General features: G+C 67.4%; 2 protein-coding genes across 5 annotated transcripts; both read left to right on the top strand.

Moving 5' to 3' along the window:
- Nucleotides 1-200: 200 nt before the first annotated feature.
- Nucleotides 201-16,025, top strand: CD81 (CD81 molecule). The gene is made up of 8 exons (XM_087822085.1): nt 201-304; nt 9,573-9,687; nt 13,075-13,172; nt 13,935-14,009; nt 14,245-14,349; nt 14,675-14,773; nt 15,309-15,395; nt 15,476-16,025. The coding sequence occupies exons 1-8, from the start codon at nt 239-241 to the stop codon at nt 15,536-15,538; spliced, it is 708 nt and encodes a 235-aa protein (XP_087678211.1). The 5' UTR covers nt 201-238; the 3' UTR covers nt 15,539-16,025.
- Nucleotides 16,026-17,180: 1,155 nt separating this feature from the next.
- TSSC4 (tumor suppressing subtransferable candidate 4) lies at nt 17,181-19,889 on the top strand. Of its 4 annotated transcripts, none has more exons than XM_087822459.1 (3): nt 17,181-17,328; nt 18,477-18,608; nt 18,709-19,889. In XM_087822459.1, exon 3 carries the CDS (start codon nt 18,731-18,733, stop codon nt 19,694-19,696), a length of 966 nt encoding a protein of 321 aa, XP_087678585.1. In that variant the 5' UTR covers nt 17,181-17,328; nt 18,477-18,608; nt 18,709-18,730; the 3' UTR covers nt 19,697-19,889. The 4 variants fall into 4 exon arrangements, with proteins under 4 accessions (XP_087678585.1, XP_016072004.1, XP_016072003.1 ...); XM_016216518.2 differs by lacking the exon at nt 17,181-17,328 and adding an exon at nt 17,907-18,374; XM_016216519.2 differs by lacking the exon at nt 17,181-17,328 and adding an exon at nt 17,936-17,954 and having other exon boundaries at nt 18,090-18,608.
- Nucleotides 19,890-19,988: the final 99 nt, after the last annotated feature.

Raw genomic sequence — 19,988 nt, 5'->3', positions numbered from 1 at the left:
GGGGCGGGGCCTCGGGCTCGGGGGCGGGGCCTCGGCGCCATATAAGTAGCGGGCCCGGGCACGCGCCCCGCCAGAGACGAGCGCGCAGCTGCGGCGACGACCTCCCGCGTCGCCCCCGGCCTCCCGCGCCCCGGCCCCGCCCGCCCGCCAGCCCGCAGGCCCGCGCCCCGCGCCCGCGCCCAGCCCCGGCCCGCAGGCCCGCGCCCCGCGCCCAGCCCCGGCCCGCAGCCCCGCCGCCATGGGGGTGGAGGGCTGCACCAAGTGCATCAAGTACCTGCTCTTCGTCTTCAATTTCGTCTTCTGGGTGAGCCCCGGCCGGGGGGCGGGGGGCCCGGGGCCGTGCGCCCCGCTAGGCCCCGCCGCGCGCGCAGTCGGGCGGCCACCTGTGCGCGCGGGGCGCGGGGCGCGGGGTTGGGGTCCCGGGGCGGGCCGCGCGTCCTCCTTAGCGGGCGGGGGCCGCAGCGAGCCGGGGTTGGGGGCCGGGGGCCGTCGGGGCCCGGAGCCCCGAGGCCGGGCCCGCGCGCTTCGGGGCCTCGGGTCGGTTCCCGCGCGGGGAGGGCGGCGGGCGCGGCGGGTGCGCGCTCAGGGCCGCGTCCCCGGCGCGCTCGGCCCCCTGGCTGCTGTTTCTGGGACCACCCTGCCTCGCGGGGCCCGAGGGGGGCTGGAGGGCGGGACTCGCGGCGTCCCGCCCCCATGAGCTCATCGAGGCCGCCGCCCCTGGGTGGGTGGCCGGTCCGGGGTGGGGGGGGGCGCATCCCCGGCGGGAGTCTTGGGAACCGTTCTCTCCACTTTTGGCGCAGCTCGGCTCACCCCTCTGTCAGCCGTTGCCACCCTGGAGATCGTTTTTTTTGGGGGGGGGGGGTGTCCAGGCTCGCTGGGCCTGCTGTGGCCTGTGCACTGAGATGCCCACACCCGTGGTGGCCACAGTTTGTGGGGGCCTGATCCCTTGCCCTCCTCACCCAGACCGCAGATGGAGATCCCAGCCTGGCCTCCCCGCAGGGCCCCGTGGAGGCCTTGAGGGGAGTAGGGCAGCAGCAGCCCTTCCAGCTGGCACAGGGCAGAAGCCCAAAGACCTGGGTGTCCCTGAGCTCCCGGGGTCTGGGTCTGGCCTTGGGCACCCGCTCTGGGAAGAAGCGGCCACAGGAAGGTCATGTTGGGGTGCAGGAGGGTCCCCCCGGGCCACCACCCTGAGAGCGTGTTTCCTGACCTGGGTCTTAGCTGCTGGCCAGTGACTGATGGGACTTGACTTTTGTTTTCATTTCCTGTCAGTGTGGGAGTTGGGAACAGGGTGGAGTGACCCGGAATGCGGGTGTCCGAAGCCCCTCTCATGGCCATGCTTGCTCTGTCTCCCCTAGCCCATCCCCTGGGCAGTGACAGGGACCCCCTCCCAGGCCCCTCTATGCTGCTCTGCTCCCCTGGGCTGTCACCCCTCCTCACCCAGGACCAGGATGCCGACGGGTGACAGTGTATTTCTCAAGTGGACGCATGAAGGGTGAACTTCTAAAATGGCCCTTGGGGCGAGTGTGCGGGGTGGGGGACATCTGCTTCCCACCTGGACAGCCAGGGCTCCAGGGCAGTTCTCAGGCAGCGAAGGATTTGGGGGTGGAGAGGACGGGGACTGGACTGAACTCCAGCTAGGGATAGCGTGGGGGTGTCCCATCAACCTGGGGTGTGCCAGGCGTGGCCCCAGGCACGGGTGGTGGCATCATGGACTTAGTGTTTGCCTGCTTTGACCCTGGCGTGTAGGGGGTCAAGGGGGCACCCAGATGCCCCTCTGTGGCCCCTGAGCCTGGGCGTGAGGGCAGGACTCTGCCCAGGAAGTGGAGGGTAGGCGGGGAAGGGGACTTCTCCTGGAGTGGGTACCTGGCCCTCCCACCTGCCCAGCTGGGGCTGTCTCCAGGGCAGCCTGCCCCGTCGGAGCTCAGCTGGGCGAGCCTGGTAGTTTCCCAGGCAGCGGGGGTGGAGGCAGACACATCCCCTGGGGCATTCTTTATTGAGACTTGAGGAAATGTTTCCGAGGCCTCTCCCCTCCTGGGCCTGCCCAGCCAAGCACAGAACTGCATCCTGTCCACTGTGGCCCCACCCGCCCATGCTGGGTCACCCCCTGTGGTAGCGGGATACAGAACTGAGCCATGCGGGCTGGGGGGCACACCTTGCAGGAGCCCCTTTCTGCACCCCCCTGCATCGCCTGGCTGAGAGCATGGTGTGGTAGGGTTAGACCTGGGTAGAGGCCCCCCTCCCCGCTCTTCTGCTCCTGGGCCTCAGCTTCCTCCCCTTGGAAGTGGGGTCCTCTGAATGCTGTCTCCTGGGGGTGTAGGCAGATGAGCTCACACAGAAGGGCCGAACTCAGGGAATGGATGTTGGCTGGTGTAGGCTGGGCCCTGGGTGGAGGGAGGCTCCCAGTGCCCAGCCCGACTCACTCGCTGTGCACCCTGGCCACAGTGCAGGAGTGGGTGCTGAGGGTGGGAGCCAAGAGAAGGGTTGACGGTGGGTGTCTGGATCCGGGAACATTTTTAGACAGTGAGAGGCTCCTTGTGGGGGTGACCTCACGCGACCTGGCATGCTGGTCCAGGAAGGAGTGGTCACCCTGCGTGCCCACGCAGGCACGCCTGCACCCACACTTGCTGAGACCCTGGGCCCCAGGCAGCCTCCACTCTGTCTGCCCCAACAACCGCCTCCTCGGGGGCTCCTTGGGCCAGCCGGGCATGAGGCTGTGAGGTAGGGACACAGTGACAAGCAGCATGGAAGTCCTGCCCGTCGGGGTGGGCCGGGAGCTTCCTGGCAGAGGTGGCTGGAGCCTGAGATGCCACTGCTGGGGCAGGTCAGGGGGAGCAGGGACTCCCACCCCTACTCGCCCCACCTGAGTGGCTGACCTGGTGCAGGCAGCGACTGGCCTCACCTGGGAAATGGGCGTGGTGCTCCCCCTCTCCTTGGGGGCCGTCCAGGGAGCCCTGGAGGTGCTGTGGGGCCTGCGGGAAGAGGAGTGGCGAGCGTCCCGTGACCAGGACTGGCAGTTCCTCCACCTAATGCAGTCGGTGGCTGTCTTCCAGAGGCCGGGCGGCCAGAGCTGGCTGGGATCGAGGCTGATGAGAAGCCTCGCTAACTGGCATTTAATTTTCACTTCCAGACAGCACATGGCTGTCTATCACTTAGCGGTTCTGTCGCCTGCCTTCTGTGAGAGTGGCTGTGGCCCTGGCAGATTGGGGGGGGGGGGGGGTTCCTGTGCCCGGTTTTGGGTGGGTGATGGACTCCCCTGGCCCTCCTGGGACCCTGGCTGAGCTTTGGGGAAACAGCTGCTGTAGTAGGCCAGGTTCAGAAGAGGAAGTCTGAGGTCTGTCCCTGGGGCCTGGTGGCCTCAGTGAGGGTTTCTGAGCAGCAAGGGGCCTGGGGCCAATGTGGTGCCCTCCCTGTAGGGTCCCCAGCACCACCCAGCTCAGCTCTGCGCCCAGCAGGTGAGTTCAGCTCCGTGTCTTTATCTCAAACTGCTCCCCTGTCCGGACAGGAGATGGGCCCCAACCATCCCTCCCAAATACTTGAGCCCAGGCTTTCACTTCTGTGCTGAAATCCATGGAGGGAAAGCAACTGGGTCATAAAATCAATAAGGACTTATAGTCCAGGAGCTCATGGGAGGGACAGACGGTCACCTTTGCACTGGCCCCATATTTTGGAGAGGGCCCTGGGGTGGGGGCGGGAGAGAGCCCCATCAGCGCTCTTACTGGCCCTGGCACCCAAGACCCAGGCCCCAGGCCCGGCACTCGGCGAGGGCTGGGTGATTTTCAGCCCTGGGGACATCACCTGCCCCGTGGCCGGACTCTGTCCTGAATGGAAGGCCAGGCTTGCCTAGAAGTGGCACCGGCAATCTTCCCAGCCATTTCCCACCTGCCCAGCAGAATGCCGTTTGAGCCAACGGGCTTCCAGAACCTTCTGGACTTCTCAGCCCCCCCTTCCCCCCCGTCCTTTTCCCATACACACTCTGTACTTTGGGGCCTGGCCCAGCCCCTCCTCCTGATGGCGGAGCAGGTTTGCATGCGACTGCTTGGGGGCCCCCCCGAGTAGGCTCTCGGATGCTCGGGGAGGACCCGCAGGTGGGTGGGGGCCATGCCCAAGGCGCTGACAGTTCGGCCTCCCATCCTAAGCTGGCCTCTAGCTCCACCGCAGTGAGGGGACCTGGGACCGGGCAGCCACCCTTGCTGGACACAGGGTTGTGAGGGTGCTCCGGGCAGGGTGGCCAAGGGCCCAGGTGTGGGGTCCTAAAATGGCTCAGAGGTATGGTGAGCAGGGACCCGCCTCGCCCTCTTTCTCAGAGTCGGGCCCCTGCTACTAACTGGACGTCGTTGGGGTGACATGGTCATTAAGGGACAGGAAGCCAGGCCTGGCCTGCCGTGTAGAGCAGGTAGACGGGTGACGCACCTGGCTCCCCGTGTGGCCCCACAGGGATCTCTGTACCGACTGTCCTACGCCCGGGGCAGCCTTAGGGACATGTCCACTGGTACTGCCACCCGTCTTACCTGTGCCGTCACCTGTGGGCGGTGTTGAGGCTGGTTCTGTGCTGGGGTTCTCGCAACAGCTCCTGGCAGTAGACGTGGAGACTCAGGCCGAGACCCCTGGGGTTCAGGATTCTGGGCACAGCTGTGGGAGCAGGAGAGAGGACCCCACCTTCCTAGGCGGCCAGCCCCAGGGGGTGGGAGGCCTGAGCCCTAGAGCTCCATGCTGTCCACCCGTGCCCCTGGGGCTCCGGGCTGCAGCTCTGCTCCCTACCCCAGGGGCTCGGCCCCTGCCCTCTGGATGGACAGCCTTTCCCTCTGCACTGAGTGTGGTAGGAGCTCTGGCTCCCACGAACGGGACTGTCCCCTGCGGCAGCAGGCACCGGGCTGGGCCCATCCCCTCTGCCGCCGCCTCTGGGGCCCGGCCATAAGGGCATGAGGTTCGCAGTGACCACGTAAGGAAGTAGTGGGGCAGGCCAGAAACCAGGGGGGAAACCAGGGCTGAAAACCGGAGTGGTTCACAGCCCAGCATGCTCCAGGGCCGGGGCCCTCCGGGCAGGTGGCTGGGCCTGGGTGGGAGCAGGTGCCAGCCCTTGGCCTGCCCGTGCCAGGCAGCTTCTCAGTGCTGCTGGCCCGGGACACTCTGCCTGTGCCCACCCACCTCCCATCTCCCTCCCCAGTGGGTGCTCGGCCCACTGGGATCCTCCTAGTTAGAGTGTGGGGCCCCCTGCAGCCTTCTCTGGCAGGTGGCTGGGACGTCTGTGTCCACGTGCCCCTCCCAGCAAGGCCCAAGGGGGCAGAAGGGCTTCCCATGGAGGGGCCCTTCCAGCCAGTGGGGTGGGTTTGGGGTGGGAAGCGGACCATTTCCAGGCTCCCCTGACCGGAGAATGGGCGGCAGGCTCGGGGTCTGGCCATGAAAGCAGCTGGGGCCCCGGGTGCCCTGAGAGGTGGCGGCGGGGCTGGGGGGACCTCAGGGCCTACATTCACTTACTGGTGGAACATGACACCTGTGCGCCCCAGCTAGTGGGGCCCAGGAGGGCCAGTGTCCTCCCCCCCCAACTCCCCACACCTATTTTTAGATGCCTCGCTCGGCGGCTTCCTGAGGCCGAGGCCGACGGTGGCTTCTGCTTCCTGGTGAGACGAGAGTCCCTGCTTTTCCCGAGCGAGTCCTTCCTGCCTTCGCCGGGTCCTGGGGGCAGCCGCCCACCCTCAGGAAGCCTGAGCCTGGCCTGTCCCCTCATAGTGGGCGGCGGCGAGGGTCAGCCTGCAGGGACCCCCCTTCCCCACCGACTCTCCTCCCCCCATCTCGGCCGGAAAGCGGCCTGGCTGAGGCCCTGACTTCTCCAGTGTCTCCAAGGGCATTTCCTGCCTCGCTTCCTGTCTTCGGCCCTGTGGCCTCCTCGGCGTGGTATCCAGGCCCCAGCCCTCCCAGTTGCCAAGTCGGGCAGGGTGTTTACAGTGCATTTTCCCAGTGGGCACGTGCCCCAGCGCGGTGGTGGGTTGGGGTGAGTGAGCAAGCAGAGCCTAGGGTGGCCCCTTGGGTGTCCCCAGCTGGCGGCCCGTCTTGGTCACGGCGGGGTCGCCCTGCGAGGATTGGCACCGGGATCTGGGCTGGAGACTGGCGGCCCTTAGAGGAAGTTGTCTTGCCACGGAGTGGAATGCGTGGGCAGGACTTGGGGTAGCTACTGGGCATGCCCAGTGGGGGTGGGGAGGCAGGTGGCTGGCCTCCCTTGGGGGCTGGAGACCTGTGTGCTGGTGGGGAAGGGCCCTCTCCTGCCTGGGTGCTGGCTGGGAGGGAGGCGAGGGTGCCTCAGGCCTGCCTGGCATCACCCCCCCCCCCCAGCTCCCTCGAAGTGACTTCTTGGAAAGGCAGCCAGACAGCGACCGGGCAGGAACCCAGCGTGCTTGGCAGCCCCCTCCCTCGGCAGTGCGGTTATTTATTAGTTCTCAGAAGGAGGAAGATGGAAACAGAAACAGAACCCTCTGCCGGTTACGAAAGCTCCGTGCTGGCCCTGGCGTGGGACCCTCCTGCCAGCCGACAAGGTGGCGGGCTCCCCCCGAGGGCTGCCCCACCCGGGCTGGTGCCCCCTTGCTGCGGCCAGCTGGCAGGAGCGGTGCCTCGTGGCCCCGCGTGGATGGCTGAGGCCCCCCCACAGGCCTGCCTTGAGCCCCTGCCGGCGGGACGAGGCTTGGGTGCCGCGTCTGAATGCCGCTCCATGCCCAGCGCCCACAGATGTGCGCTCACCCCCCATCTCCTCGTTTCACAGACGGTCGTTCCGCTCGCCTTCCACAGACGTGGGGCCCTAGTAATGGATGTATGTGCGTCCCGGGGTCCGTGGACCAGATTTGAGCCGGCACTTGCTGCAGGCCGCTGCAGGCCTGGTGACCCCAGGATGTCCAGCTGCCCGCCCCGATGGGCTGCAGCCCCCCGGATGGCAGCCTGGGTCCTGTGGGACCCCGAAGAGACATGTACCCCCAAAGGCCTTGCTGCTTAGGAGTTCAGTCGCCAGGGGCTTGGTTTTTGTTTTTTAAGTTGTATTTTCCGTAAGCAGTGCATGTTTCGAACGTACAGTGTGTTGCCCCAGCCCGTGTCGCTCGGGTTAGAGCGTCGGCCCCCCGCACTGAAGGGTCACGGGTTTGAATTCCCATCAAGGGCACGTACCCGGGTTGCAGGTTGGTTCCCCGGCCCCAGCGGGGGCCCGTGTGGGAGGCGACCCGTGGAAGTGGCTCTCACGTCGGCGTCTCTCCCCGACTTCCTCCGTTCTACTCTCTCAAAAAATCAATGGAAAAAGTGCCCTCGAGAGATTAACAAAATAACAAAAACATACGGCGTGTTAAGTTTCAACGCAGGTAGACAGTGAAACTGTCCCCACCCTCACGGTAGTGGACACATCTGTGGCCCCGAGGTGTCCTCGGACCTTGTGCTCCCCCCGCCAGGCGGCCACGGGCCTGGTTTCCGTCTGCACGGAACGGTTTCTGTTCCACGAGCCCTGGGACCCGCTGGGTGTCGCTGCTTCAGCGAGTCCCCCCTTTCTCGCTGGGAGGGTCCTGCACCCAGGCCCCTGTGGGTAGACGGCGGGGCTGTTCTCAGTTTGGGGCTGTGTCATGGGAAACTGCCAGGAGCAGCAGGGACAGTCCCTGTGCGGACTTGGCTTTGCTTCCTCTTGGGGGACCCGGGGCGGGGGCGGGCGGGGGACCTAGGGGGGTGGCAGGGCGCCCATGGGTGCCTGTTTAACCTCTGAGCTGTGCCCTCCCCCCGTGGCAGCCCCGGGTTGGGCCTCGCGGGGACTTGTTCCCTTCTCCCCTATGACCGGTGACCCTGAGCGGCTTCCCCCGTCTTCACCTGCTGCCCGAACCCCCTCTCTGGTGAGGGGTCTGTTCACAGCTCTCGTCTGTTTGGAAAACTGGGCTGTTCCTTACGCTGAGATTCGAAACTGCCCTGGCTTAGCCGTGAGTCACCAGCTAGCCTCAGAGCGCCCTTCCGGCGGGCGCTGGTTTGGGGCCCAGTCTGCCTCCTGGGCTGGGACTGCGGGGCTCTGGACCCCGCCCACACCTTCCCACCCCTCCCTCTGCTCTCCCGTGGGAGTGGCTGATCCTGCAGGCCTGGGGCCGGCGGGAGGGGGCACGTCAGCCGGGCTCCCCACTGCCCTGTGGCAGGCCCAGCCCCCCGGTTACCCTCAGAGGGCAGGCTGGGGGACCCGGGGAATTGAGGGGCCTGACTAGAGCCCTTCCCCAGGTGAGGGTGCTGGTTGTGCGAACCCACCAAGAGCACCGGGGGGAGGATCCCAGCGTCCCCAGCCTGGGCCTGCCCCTCAGCTCCTGGGGTGAGGGGCTGCACGGGGAAGGGGGTCCCAGCCCACAGGCGCCGCTGTCCTCCGGGCTCCCTCTGCGCGGGGACACTGAGGCTGGCGCTGTGACCAGAGGGAGGCCCTGGCCGGGCTCCCCGCCCCTCCCCCTCTGTCCTGGAACATCTCACAAAGCCAGCTCTGGACCACAGTTTCCAAACAGAATAAGTGATGTTTTCAGGCCAGAGTTACCACGGCAACCCTCAGCCTCCCCTGGAGCCGCAGATGGCAGCCAGAGAAGGGCGGACTCCGGGCACCGTCCGCAGCCCCCCCCCCCCCAGCGCGGGTCCCACGGCTCCTGCAGCCCTCTCCTGGGTGTGACAGGCACCAGAGAGCGGGGACAGGATGCTGGGTGCACGAGGCCCTGCCCTTTGAGGGGTACACAGGGGCCTGAGTGCCTTGGGAGGGACCTTGGCCAGCAGGTGCACAGTGGGACCTTTAGGGTGGAAAGAGAGTCACAGCCATGGCGTGTCCCCCTCCCGCCCCCCCCCCCCCCCCCCGCCAGGCCAGGAAACCTTGTTGAACGTGGGGGGTTGGGGGGGTGGGGGCTGAGGACCCACCCCCAGCGTGTGGGGTGGAGGTTGCCAGGTCCCTTGGGGGTGCCAGCAGCTCCCCCTTGGGGTGGGAGCCCAGCTGGTGCTGGGTGGGTGACTGGTTCCCCCTGAGCAGAGCCGAAAGTAGAGGGTCCAGGGAGGGGACGCAGCCCACAGCCCCTCCTTCCCCTCGCCACTGCCCGGGAGTCCCCGGGGCAGCTTGGGGCTTTCCTTGGGGTAGTTTGTGATGCTGGGCCTTGAGTCTCACAGGACATGTCCCCACTGTTCCCTCCACATGTCACCCTCCTGCGGCCTTCTCCTGGCCAGGTCTTCGGGGACAGGTCATCTGGTTTCTTGGGGCCTGTTTTTCGGTTTCTCTTCCCTGTTGGACGTGGAGCTGGGGGCCTGCGGGGTCCCTGGCTGGGGGTCCCCGTGCTGCAGTGGAAGGGCTCGGCTGCCAGCACGTGGACGGTGGGGAGGCCTGGGGCGTGAAGGGGAGCTGGTGCCTGCTTGCCCGGGTTGGTCAGATGCTCAGGTAGGCATGGGTGTGGCCTCATCGTCAAGGTCAGACCCACTTGCCGCCCAGCCACACTGGGTCCCCTGAGGTCCCTGGGAATCCCTGCCTCTCCCAGGCCTCCTTCCTGCCCCCGCTACTCAGGATGGCCTCCCTGCTCTGGGCGACGGTAACACCTGCCCTCTTCTTTTCCCAGCTGGCTGGAGGCGTGATCCTGGGTGTGGCCCTGTGGCTCCGCCATGACCCCCAGACCACCAACCTCCTCTACCTGGAGCTGGGAGACAGGCCTGCACCCAACACCTTCTACGTAGGTGAGTTCACCTGGGCCGCCTGCTCCGGGCTGGGCCAGCATGGATGGTCACGTGCTCAGTGAAGCCACAGACAGGCAATCAGGGAGGGCTTCCAGGAGGAGGCAGGGCCTGAGTGGGCTTGTGGGGTGCTTGTGCGGGACGGAGGCAACCAGGAAGGGTTCTCTGGGCAAGAGGGTGAGACGGAGCCAGAGAGCCTGTGGGGTTAGGTCAGCCTGGGGCCCCGAGGGCCTGGGTGAGGCACTGAGGCCTGGGCACCCCCACCTTCAGGCACAGAGAAAGCAGGAACTGTGAGGAGTGTGAGACTTGTTGGGCCACAGATCGCTGTGGGGGCTGAGCCAGAGCTGGAGGGCAGCCACTGAGGCGGGTGGGGGAGCTGTGTCATGTGGTGGGTATTTTGGGGGAGGCTCCCTGGGAATGGGTGAGGCCGGATGCCTGGGCAGCCAGACCAGCAGCTGAGGCAGCCGGAGCCAGAGCTGGAGCCTCGGGGATGGAGACTCGGGCTGCCGGGGGGAGGGTGGGGGCTGCCTGACTCAGGCCACCCCCTGCACACCTTGCTGCCTGATTAGGCTGCCTATTGGCCTGGTGGCCTCCCAGGGACACCAGCTTCTGTCAGGCGGGGCAATGGACCACCCGCCCACCCCATCCCTGGGGCAGCGGCGACCAGGCGCAGGGCCCACTGCGCAGAAGAGCACCCCCCTGGTGGGCCCCAGCCAGTGGGAGGCAGGCCCAGCCCTGTGGAGCCCTGGAAGTGTTTGCTGTAATGTTTTTGTCTTTTAAAGCAATGGCCCCTGGGCCCGCCCCTCTCGTCCATGTCCCCACAGGCCTACCTGGGAAGTGGGTATGACCCCTTCGGGGTTCAGGGCTCAGCTGGGGCTGCCCCTGGCCTGGTGCAAGGCCTCTTTCCTCTGGGGGCCACACACTTGGGATATGTGCCCGGCTGCATGCTCACCATCCCAGAGGGGGTGCCTGTCTCCTCCCTGCCCACCGGCCTCTCTGAGCCGGAAGGAGAGGGCTGGGTTCCAGGGAGTGTGGCTCTGGCCGTGGTTTCCCTGGGCACAGCCATCCCTGGAGGGTCCTGAACCACCATCTACTGGTTCCCAGGCCCCCAGACAAGTCCCTTGCAGGCTGGTCCCGGGAGAAGCCTGCCTTTCGTGAGAGCGCACGCAGGGGGCACCAATCCTGGGCCATCCGCACAGGTGCCTGAGGACTCGGGGTGTCCCCTGGGCCCTTAAGGGCTGTTTCTCTGGGCAGGGGTGCTCCTTGCAGCCTCTCCTTCCCCCCTCCCAGGAGTCTAAGCCAGCAGCCACCAGGGAAGACCCAGCCTGTCCCTGTCCTGCCCAAATGTATGAGGGCTGCTGCCACCCTGTCCTCTGCGTCCCCTTTCCAGGACCTGGGGTCCCATGGGAGATGGGCTTTGCTGGTGGCAGACTTGAGCCAGCCCTTGGGCAGGTGATCTGGGAAGGGGTCCCTCTCCTGGGGACAAGGCTGCCAAACTGGAGGTCAGGCATGGCTGGGGGGGACCTGAAGGATCACCTGTTTCAGGCCAGAGCTGGGCTCCGGGTCGGGCTGCAGTGGAGGGCTGGGGGTGGCTTGGGAGGGCCGCGGCTGCTGTGGCCCTTGGCAGAAGGGCAGAGGCCTTGGGGTTATGCCCAGGCTGCAGTGGGGAAGTGGTCCTAGGAGGGAGACCTGGGGGGCAAAGCTGACTTTGGAGCAGGTGTCCCACCAGGAAGGTGCTCCTCATGGGCGCCAGGCTGCACCCGACCCCCCTGCCCCCGCCCGCCTCTCCCAGCTGGGGACGCCTGCCCTGGGGCAGCAGCCTCAGCCCCTGGACTGCCTGCCGGGTCAGGCCGATACCCTCTGGACTTGGGCTTCTGCTGTGCCCTCTTACAGCCCCTCTGGCTGTGGAGCCCCTGCCCGACCAGGACCAGCCTTGGCCTTTGGGAGCTTCCTGCCGGCCCTGATGCGGGCTGGGCCTGCGGGGGAGGCGGGGCAGGGCAGGCAGGCTTGGGCCCTCACAAGAGCTCTTTGTGCGAGGCCAGGATGAGGGGGTGGGTTAGCTGGGCGTGATCAGCACAGGGCAACCCTGCAGGCCTAGGTGAGTGCCCTCCTCACTTGGCAGAGCCAGGGGCAAGAGCTCCAGATGGGTCTCCAGCACTGGGGGGTGAGCCCTGGGGACTGTAGGCTGGGCATCTGCTCTGGGGTCTGCTGGCCCCTTGCAGGACCCTTCACAGCCCCGAACATGAGACTCCCTTCCCAGGTCCCCCTCGGCATCTCACTGAACCTCACATAGTGACCTGGGGCTGGGGGCCCTGGCGCCCCACCTCCCCTCACAAGTGGGGTGTCAGGGCCTGAGGGAGGGAGGCCTAGCTCGAGGGTGCTGAGGGCAGCTACGGCAGGAGGCTGCCCCTCGGCCAGCCCACTGGGTGCCTCCTGGGGGCTCTGTCCGGTCTGCGCCTTTTCTGAGCCCGGCGATGGGTCCTGAACTCCAGGCTCCCTCCCCTGGGCTGGCCAGGCCGGGACTGTGGGCCCTCGGCTGAGAGCTGGATTCCAGCTCTGGAGAGGACTGGGGCTGCCCACCGGGTGCTGGGCCGGGGCTGCCAGGAGGGCTAGTGGTGGGGAGCTTCCTGGAGGGGCTCGGTCAGCGTTTCCCAAGGGCACAGGGCCTGTCTGGTGGGCCGAGGGCACCAAGCAGGGCTGCATGGCCAGCCCGGAGCCTCTCGGGGCACAGTTCCCCTCCTCCCCACGCAGTCCTTTCTGCCTCCTCAGCTGCTCTGCCACCCCAGCCTCCGGGCCACCGTGCCCAGGGGGCTTCAGTCCCCGGGGGGGGGGTGGCGCCTGAGGGGCAGAGTCGAGTCCCAAAGCCCCAGGTGGGGCAGCTGCCCAGAGCAGCCAGGTTTGACTCCTTGCCCAAGAGCGCGGCAAGAGTGGGCGCTGTATGCCTGGGCAGGGGGTGTGGCAGAAGGTGCCCAGGGATCCCCAGGCTGCTCCATCCGACCCCCCAGCCAACAGCCAGGCCCTCCCCACCGTGGCACCAAGACGGGTGGTCCTGGACCCCCCCATATCCCAGAGGCTTGTGGGAACAGAGTGGTGCAGGTTGTAGGGTCACACGGGGAGAGACCGTTCCTGCAGAGCTCTGACCCCGCATTCTCTGCGCACTTCCCAGAGTGCATTGGTGCTGAGGAGGGGAAACTGAGGCTCTCAGTGCAGCTGGGCTGCAGCGCCCTCGCTGCTCCTCCCCGAGGCATCGGCCCCCGGCCCCTCCCTGGGCAGTGGTGTGTGGGCACACGGCTGGGGAGAGGTCTGGGGGGTGGGCTCCGGGGAGATGAGGCCCCGGCATGTCCCTGGGCCAGTGGCCTCTGAGGTGCCTGTCGTGTGTCCCCTGTCCAGGCATCTACATTCTCATTGCCGTGGGCGCCGTGATGATGTTCGTCGGGTTCCTGGGCTGCTATGGCGCCATCCAGGAGTCACAGTGCCTGCTGGGGACGGTAGGTCCTGGGCAGGGGTGGGGAGCAGGTGGAGGCCACGGGCTGACGCCCGCCGCCCACGGCAGAACCAGGAGCTCCAGGGAGACGGCGCGAGGTCAGGAGCTGGGGCGCCGCCGAGTCAGTCGGCCCTGGACGAAGGGTCACGGCGGCCCGGCGACGTTCCCCGAAATGCCGGTGCCATTTCCCCGTCTGTCCTTAAGTACCCCCTGGCTGACGGCTGTCATGGCCGAGTCCTGAGGCCAAGCTCCACAGATGGAATAACATAGGGAGTAAGTCCCAGCCTCGGGTGTCCCTGGACGTGTCACCCGCTGACACGAAGCTCAGACCTGGCTGTGGCATCCGGAGCCTGGCCAGTCGGGAGGCATGGGCAGTGGGAGCCTGATTCAGTGTCTCCAGCGGGGGAAACTGAGGCACCCCACAGTGACCCCCTTCCTGCGGGGAGGGAGGAAGGAGGGATCTGCGCCTGCTGAGCCCTCACCTCGCCCTCCCTCCTCGGCTGCCCCGTCCTGCAGAGCCTGGGCCCCGGGGGAGCAATGAGAACGCTGGGCCGAGTGTTAGACTGTGCCACTGAGCTCCATGTGGCTCATTCCGTCGGGATGGGGTGGGTGGGTGCCACCAACCTCCCTCCCACATACGTTCGTCACTTGGACATTGGTCATCTGTGAAAGTCCAGCCCCAAGCCACCCCACTGGTCTGGGGCCCCCGAAAACGCTGGTCATCCCCGGCCTGCTCTGACCCTCTCTCTGCTCTCCCGCCTCCCAGTTCTTCACCTGCCTGGTGATCCTCTTTGCCTGTGAAGTGGCCGCTGGCATCTGGGGCTTCGTCAACAAGGACCAGGTGAGCTGGGGTCTGCGGGGATGACTAGGCCCAGCTCGGAGGGGCAGGAGGGGCACCCCCGGCCCAGGTCAGGCTGCAGGGTGCTCTTTGGGGCTCCTCTTGGGGCCGGCCTGGTAAGGAGGCCACCGAGGGCTTCCTGGAGGAGGTGGCATGGTGGCTGAGCTCCGGGGGCAGGATGGCTGGATCTGTCACCCTGGGGACTGGCCCTCACTGTGTGATGACCTCCCTTCCCCAGATCGCCAAGGACGTGAAGCAGTTCTACGACCAGGCCTTGCAGCAGGCTGTGGTGGACGATGATGCCAACAACGCCAAGACGGTGGTGAAGACCTTCCACGAGACGGTGCGGGAGAGCTGAGGGGTGGGGGGGCTGGGGCGCGCGGGCAATGCCCGGCTGGGGCTGAGTCTGGCCTTGGTTCAGACCTCAGGAGCAAGAAGGGCCCCTTGGGACCTGGTAGCCCTGCTCTTCAAGGGGGTTGAGGCCCCCTCTGTGAGCCGGGGTGGGCGGCTTCTCTGGGACCTGTGGGTCCCTCGTGGGAATTGGGTCAGGCTGGCCAAGGTGCTGAGCAGGAGGAAGGGAAGGCGGCGGGCACCTTCCCTTCCTGCAGGGGCCTCTGCGGGTCTTTGGTCGTCTCCTCTGGCTGACTGTGGGCCCCTTGTTTCTGCAGCTCAACTGCTGTGGCTCCAACACGTTGACCACACTGACCACCTCCATTCTCAAGAACAAACTGTGTCCCTCCGGCAGCACACTGCTGAGCAACCTGCAGGTGCGTGTCCGTGGGCAGGGCCTTCCCGGGTGGGGCCTGCTCGCTCCCCCTCCTCCCCGTCTGCCCCCCCCACCCCCACCCTCCAAGGGTCTTGGGTGGTGGCCAGGCTGCTAGCAGGGATGTGGCCACGCTGGTGGTGCCCTGGCGAGTCGGGATGCCCTGCGCAGGAGCTGAGCCGCCGATGAGCCATGGGGAAGGGAACTGCGTGCCCGGTTCCCGATGGGGCAGCTGTCTGAGTCCAACTGCCGGTGGGCGTGGAGGGTATCCTGACCTCCCGGGTCAGCGCCTGCCCCGTGCTTAGAGATCTCAGAGGAACAGGGCGCACACAGCATGGGACGTTTCCACATTTGTTTTAAAACGGGTGTCAGGTAAACATGGCAGAGACTGGGCCCTGTTCATGCCTCTCCCGAGAGGGCTGGCATTGTGCCCCCACCGTGTTTTTTTGGCAGTGACCCTGGGCTGTTGCATTGGGGGGGGGGTGACGTGGAGGCCTGGGAACCGGCGCCCCTGACCGCCTGCTGCCTGTCCCCCACAGGAGGACTGCCACCAGAAGATCGATGACCTCTTCTCCGGGAAGTTGTACCTCATCGGCATCGCGGCCATTGTGGTCGCTGTGATCATGGTGAGTGGGCGGGCGGGGCACCTTCTCAGGCCCCCGCCCCGGGGTCTCCGGTGCTGACCGGCCGTCTGCCCTCCCCGCAGATCTTCGAGATGATCCTGAGCATGGTGCTTTGCTGTGGCATCCGGAACAGCTCTGTGTACTGAGGCCCCAGCGCTCGGGCCATGGGACCCCGCAGTGCCCAGAGATGGGACGTTTCTGAGGCGGGGCCGTCACCGCCTGTGTAGATAACTTTTCTGGTATTACTCTGCTCCACTTATTACCCTTTTTACTTCTGAGGTTTTGTTTTTGTCCTGAAGTTCCCCATTGCCTTTTGGGGCTGACGTCACCTATAGGTGGCATGTGAGTGGGCCTTGGGGACGGCAGGGCAGGGTTCCCTCTGCTTCTGGGGCCACCTGGGGGCTCTGCCTGTCCTGCCAGGCCTCCTCTGGGGACCGAGGGCACTTCCCTCCTGCCCCCCGTCCCCGTGGGCCACGCGGCTCACACCTTTTATAACCCGTTTCCTTCCTGCCCCGTCTGTAGAGCTGGGTCTATGAGCAGCCTTACGCCTTCACTGCACCTGCCCTTTCTAACGTGTCACCTGTAATTGTAATTACATCTTGGAAGCCACTTAATAAAGGAGGAAAAACCAGGCATGCTAACAAGCCATGCGGCCCCTTGCTGTGCCCAGTGTTTTTAAGACCTGGGGGGGGGGGCACCCAAGGGGCAGAGGAGCCAGGCGCAGGTGGGCCCCCCGGCTCTGTGGTCCCTGCCAGGCCGGGTGCGCTACCCACTGTTAGTGGGAGGTGCTGGGGTCCCCAGGGCGCACGCCATGTGCCAGGTGCCCCTTTGTTGAGCCCCGTGCTGCCGGAAACACCCTCCACCCAGCCTGGCCCCCGCCCGAGGGTCCGGGGAGCTGCGCGCCCGCGGGAGGGGCCTGGCCAAGCGCCCCGCCGTCCAGGGGCCCAGGACGCACCTGCCGGGCCGCCCGGGGAGCCCACCGCACTGACCACAGCGGGCTCGGCCCCCGGCCCCCGGCCCGTGGGCAGTGCCGGTGACGCCACCGCGGGCCTCCCGACCGGCCCTTAAACTGACCCCGCGAGGCCGCGAGGGCCTGGCCGGAGCAGCGTGTGCGCCTCGGATGGCCGCCCTGGGGCTGGCTTTGGAGGCCCGCAGCCCGCGATGGGGGTGCCGGGGGTCGCAGCGGGTCTGCCCCCGCGGCCTTGCAGGCGGGTCGGCCGAGCACGGGGCGCCCAGGGGACGGCCCTCCGCTCCCCGCGCTCCAGGCCCGGGCACCCCGCGGTCGCACTGCAGGAGGGGCGCGGCCTGGGAAGACGAGCCCCCAACTCTGACCCTGGGCCGGCAGGAAGGGGACCCCGATTCCCGGGGTGACTCCCGGGGTGAGGCGGGCCAGGCACGTGGACTCCGCGGCAGGAAGAGGCCCCGGGAGCCCCCAGCGGTGCCCCGCAGCCTCGGGAGCCGGGCGCTCAACGCGAGGCCCGCCCCGCCCCCGGGGCGCACGTGGGCCCGCCGCTTCCGGCCGGGGCCGGAAGTGCCCGCGTGCCTAGCGCTGCGACGTACTTCCGGCCTTAGGGGCCGCTGTCCTGACGGCCTCCAGCAGGGGGCGCTGGGGCCCCGGGGACGCAGCGCTGACCGTTAGACCTCGCGCATTCTGGGAGTCACAGCCTTGCCACTGCCTCCCATCCGCCCCCTTAATCAGTTCCGGGTTCTTTTAGCGAAGGAGTGACGCCACTTCCGGGGAAAGTAAGCTAGGCATAGGGCGCATGCGCAAGGGTTACACGCCCCGATAGGCTTCGGGCGTGGCGGCCCAGTGCCTTGTGGGAAATGTAGTTCTCTAGGGCCGGCGGCTACGGCGCTCGTCTGGAAAAGGACTCGGTTTCCCAAAGGGCCGAGCGGGACGCGACATGGAGACGGCCGGGCCGCGTTAATCCGGCAGGTTTGTGAAGCGGGAGGAAGGCGGCGGGGGCCCGGGGCACCCCGGGGAGGCCCGTGTGCGCAGCCCGCTTTCCCGACGTCCCTGGGCCTCCCGGGCCTCCAGGCCTGGCCCCTCGGGCCCCGAGTGTCGCGAAGCCGGGCCGCCCCCGGGACCCGGGCCTCCGGCGGGGGAACCTGCGCCCGGGCGAGGCGCTGGGCGCAGCCCGCGGGGAGCCGGGCGCAGACCCGGCCCAGCCCCGCAGCCCGGGCGCAGCTGTGCCCTGCGGACTCCCCGGCCTCTCGGAGAGCGAGACGCAGCCCCCGGGGCCCCCTGCGCGGGGCTCCACCGGGTCCCGCGGGTCCCGCTGCTCGGCGGTGGCTCCCTGGGCGGCCCGGGGGCGGGAGGCGGCCGGAGCCCCGGCTTTGCCCAGCACGCTGCGTGGCGGGTGTCGGCTCTAGCGGACTCCGTGGGGCTCCCTCCTCCCCCGGCGCTGCCCCTCATTGGGAGAGCCGAGTCCCGGGGGGCGGGGGCGCGCAGGGCGGGAGGCGTCCTCGGGCCCGCTTGGCCTGGGCCCGGGGGCTCGGCAGCCACGGGCCGCCCTGGGCCTGGAGACACAGGTGCGGGGCGCCCTGGGCCCGGAGATACAGGTGCGGAGCGCAGACGCCTGCAGCGGCCCCGCTGTGCTCAGCTGGGAAGGGGGTGGGAGCGATGCGGGAGCCGCGCCCCTGGAAGTAGCTGCAGGGGCGGCTGGCACTCACCTCGGCCCAGCAAGGCTGCTGCAGGTGATGGCTGACCTGGCCCCTCAGGCGCCCAGGACTTGGCTGCAGACCCCTCGAGCTCTCAGGGCCTCTCGCAGCAAACGGGAGCCCGCCTTCCGCAGGCGGGCAGATGCCCCGGCGCCCTCTCAACATCCTGCACGGCGCCCTTAGTGCAGAGCTGAGGCCGCCCTTGGCCCTGGGTTCAAGCCCTGGCTGCCTGCCTGCTGCCACCATCCCCGCACCAGCAGGCCCCTTAGTCGCTGCGTTGAGACTTAGCTTGAGGATTGTTGGTGCTGAGCGAGATGACGGGTAAAGCCCGGCTCCCTGGCCTGCGCCGCTCCCCGGGCCGGCTCTGCCCCTTTGCAGTCGGGTCTGATGGGCTGTCCCTTCTTTCCTACCTCCTTTCCTCAGCTACAGCAGAGCAGCTGAACACAGCCGTGCGGGGACATCAGGGTTGAGGACACAGCCCAGCCTCCGCCCCCTCTACCAGCACCCTGCCCGCCAGCGCTTGGGCATCAGCACGGGCACCCGGCACACAGGAAGGTGAGGAGAGGGCTTTCGGGGTAGGGCGAGACCCCAGGGGCAGGGGCTTTGAACCACCTGCCACTCTAGGAAACACACTTCATGGGCTGTTTTGGTCTAGGTGTTCCGAGGCCTAGACACACATGGCCGAGGTGGGGGCCGGCGAGCCCTCTCCTGGCATGGAGGTCGAGCAAGGGACAGAGTATGACGTCCTGCCTCCCCACACCCTCTCTCTCAGCGACTCCGACTCTGACCTCAGCCTGCCTGGCAGTGTGGAGCTGGAGGCTCTGTCCCCAGAGGGGCCGCCTGGGGAGGCCCAGGGGGACTCAGGCCCTGACACGCCACCCTCGCCGCCCAGGGCCCCCTTGGCAGCTGCTGTGCAGCCTTTCCACTTGCGGGGCACGAGCAGCACCTTCTCCCAGCGCAGCCACAGTATCTTTGACTGCCTGGAGGGGGCGGCTAGGCGGGCTCCAGCCCCCACGGTCCAGGCTTTTGTGGGTGACAGTGGGGGCTTCAAGCAGCCCCTGGTGCCCTCAGGCCGGCCTCTAGCAGAGTGCCCAGGCAGAGCCAGGCAGAACCTTGTCCCCTCAAGGTTACCCCCTGTTCCCGACTACGTGGCCCACCCTGAGCGCTGGACCAAGTATAGCCTGGAAGACGTGGCCGAGGCCAGCGAGCAGAGCAACCGGGCCGCTGCCCTGGACTTCCTGGGCTCCCAGAGCTCAGCTGCCCCCAGCGACTATGTGCCCTCGTTCAACCAGGACCCGTCTAGCAGTGGGGAGGGAAGAGTCATCTTCACCAGACCAACCCGAGCTACCGAGACCAGACCTGAGAGGAAGAGGGCCCTAAGGAAGGCAGGGGAGCCTGGTGGGGGCGAGGGGTCTGTGGAGCTGGCTCACCTGGCCAGGCCTGGGAGCCCAGAGGCTGAGGAGGCAGGCAGCCCTCAGGGGGGCCTGCAGGAGGTGGGCATGCCCGAGGGCGTCCCCCACAGTGTGCCAGCGGCCGGCCCCCCTGCTGTGGAGACTGTGGGCTTCCACGGCAGCAGGAAGCGGAGTCGAGACCACTTCCGGAACAAGGGTGGGGGCCCTGACACCCCAGGTGCCGAGGCCTGACAGCAGAGACTGCCCCCAATTTAGGAGTCCTGCCCCTTGGGCAGGGAGCCTGGTGGGCAGCCTGTGGGTGGCGCCAGTGGCCCTGCCTGGGGCTCAGGCAATGGTCTTTGGATCCGAAACCTTGCCAAAGGGACTGGAAGCCCTGGACTGCTGGGTGTCCATGGGGGACAATAAAGGTTTGGGGTATTTCTCAGGCTCAGTGTCTCTTGTGTAGACCCCCCTCCCCACCCAGGACCAGTGTGGCTGTGACCTTCTGTGCTCCCCAGCCCACCTGATCACCTGTTCTCACACT

Source organism: Miniopterus natalensis, chromosome 11 (assembly GCF_054644295.1).
Source record: "Miniopterus natalensis isolate mMinNat1 chromosome 11, mMinNat1.hap1, whole genome shotgun sequence".
Classification (NCBI taxonomy): Eukaryota; Metazoa; Chordata; class Mammalia; order Chiroptera; family Miniopteridae; genus Miniopterus; species Miniopterus natalensis.
The sequence above is the reverse complement of the archived record's forward strand: the minus strand, read 5'-3'. Positions and strand labels throughout refer to the sequence as shown.

Coding starts and splice junctions, on each gene's coding strand:
- CD81 (XM_087822085.1), top strand. CDS start 239: ATGGGGGTGGAGGGCTGCACCAAGTGCATCAAGTACCTGCTCTTCGTC. Junction 14,010..14,244: donor GCTTCGTCAACAAGGACCAG/GTGAGCTGGGGT, acceptor TCCCTTCCCCAG/ATCGCCAAGGACGTGAAGCA. Junction 14,350..14,674: donor TGAAGACCTTCCACGAGACG/GTGCGGGAGAGC, acceptor TTGTTTCTGCAG/CTCAACTGCTGTGGCTCCAA.
- TSSC4 (XM_087822459.1), top strand. CDS start 18,731: ATGGCCGAGGTGGGGGCCGGCGAGCCCTCTCCTGGCATGGAGGTCGAG.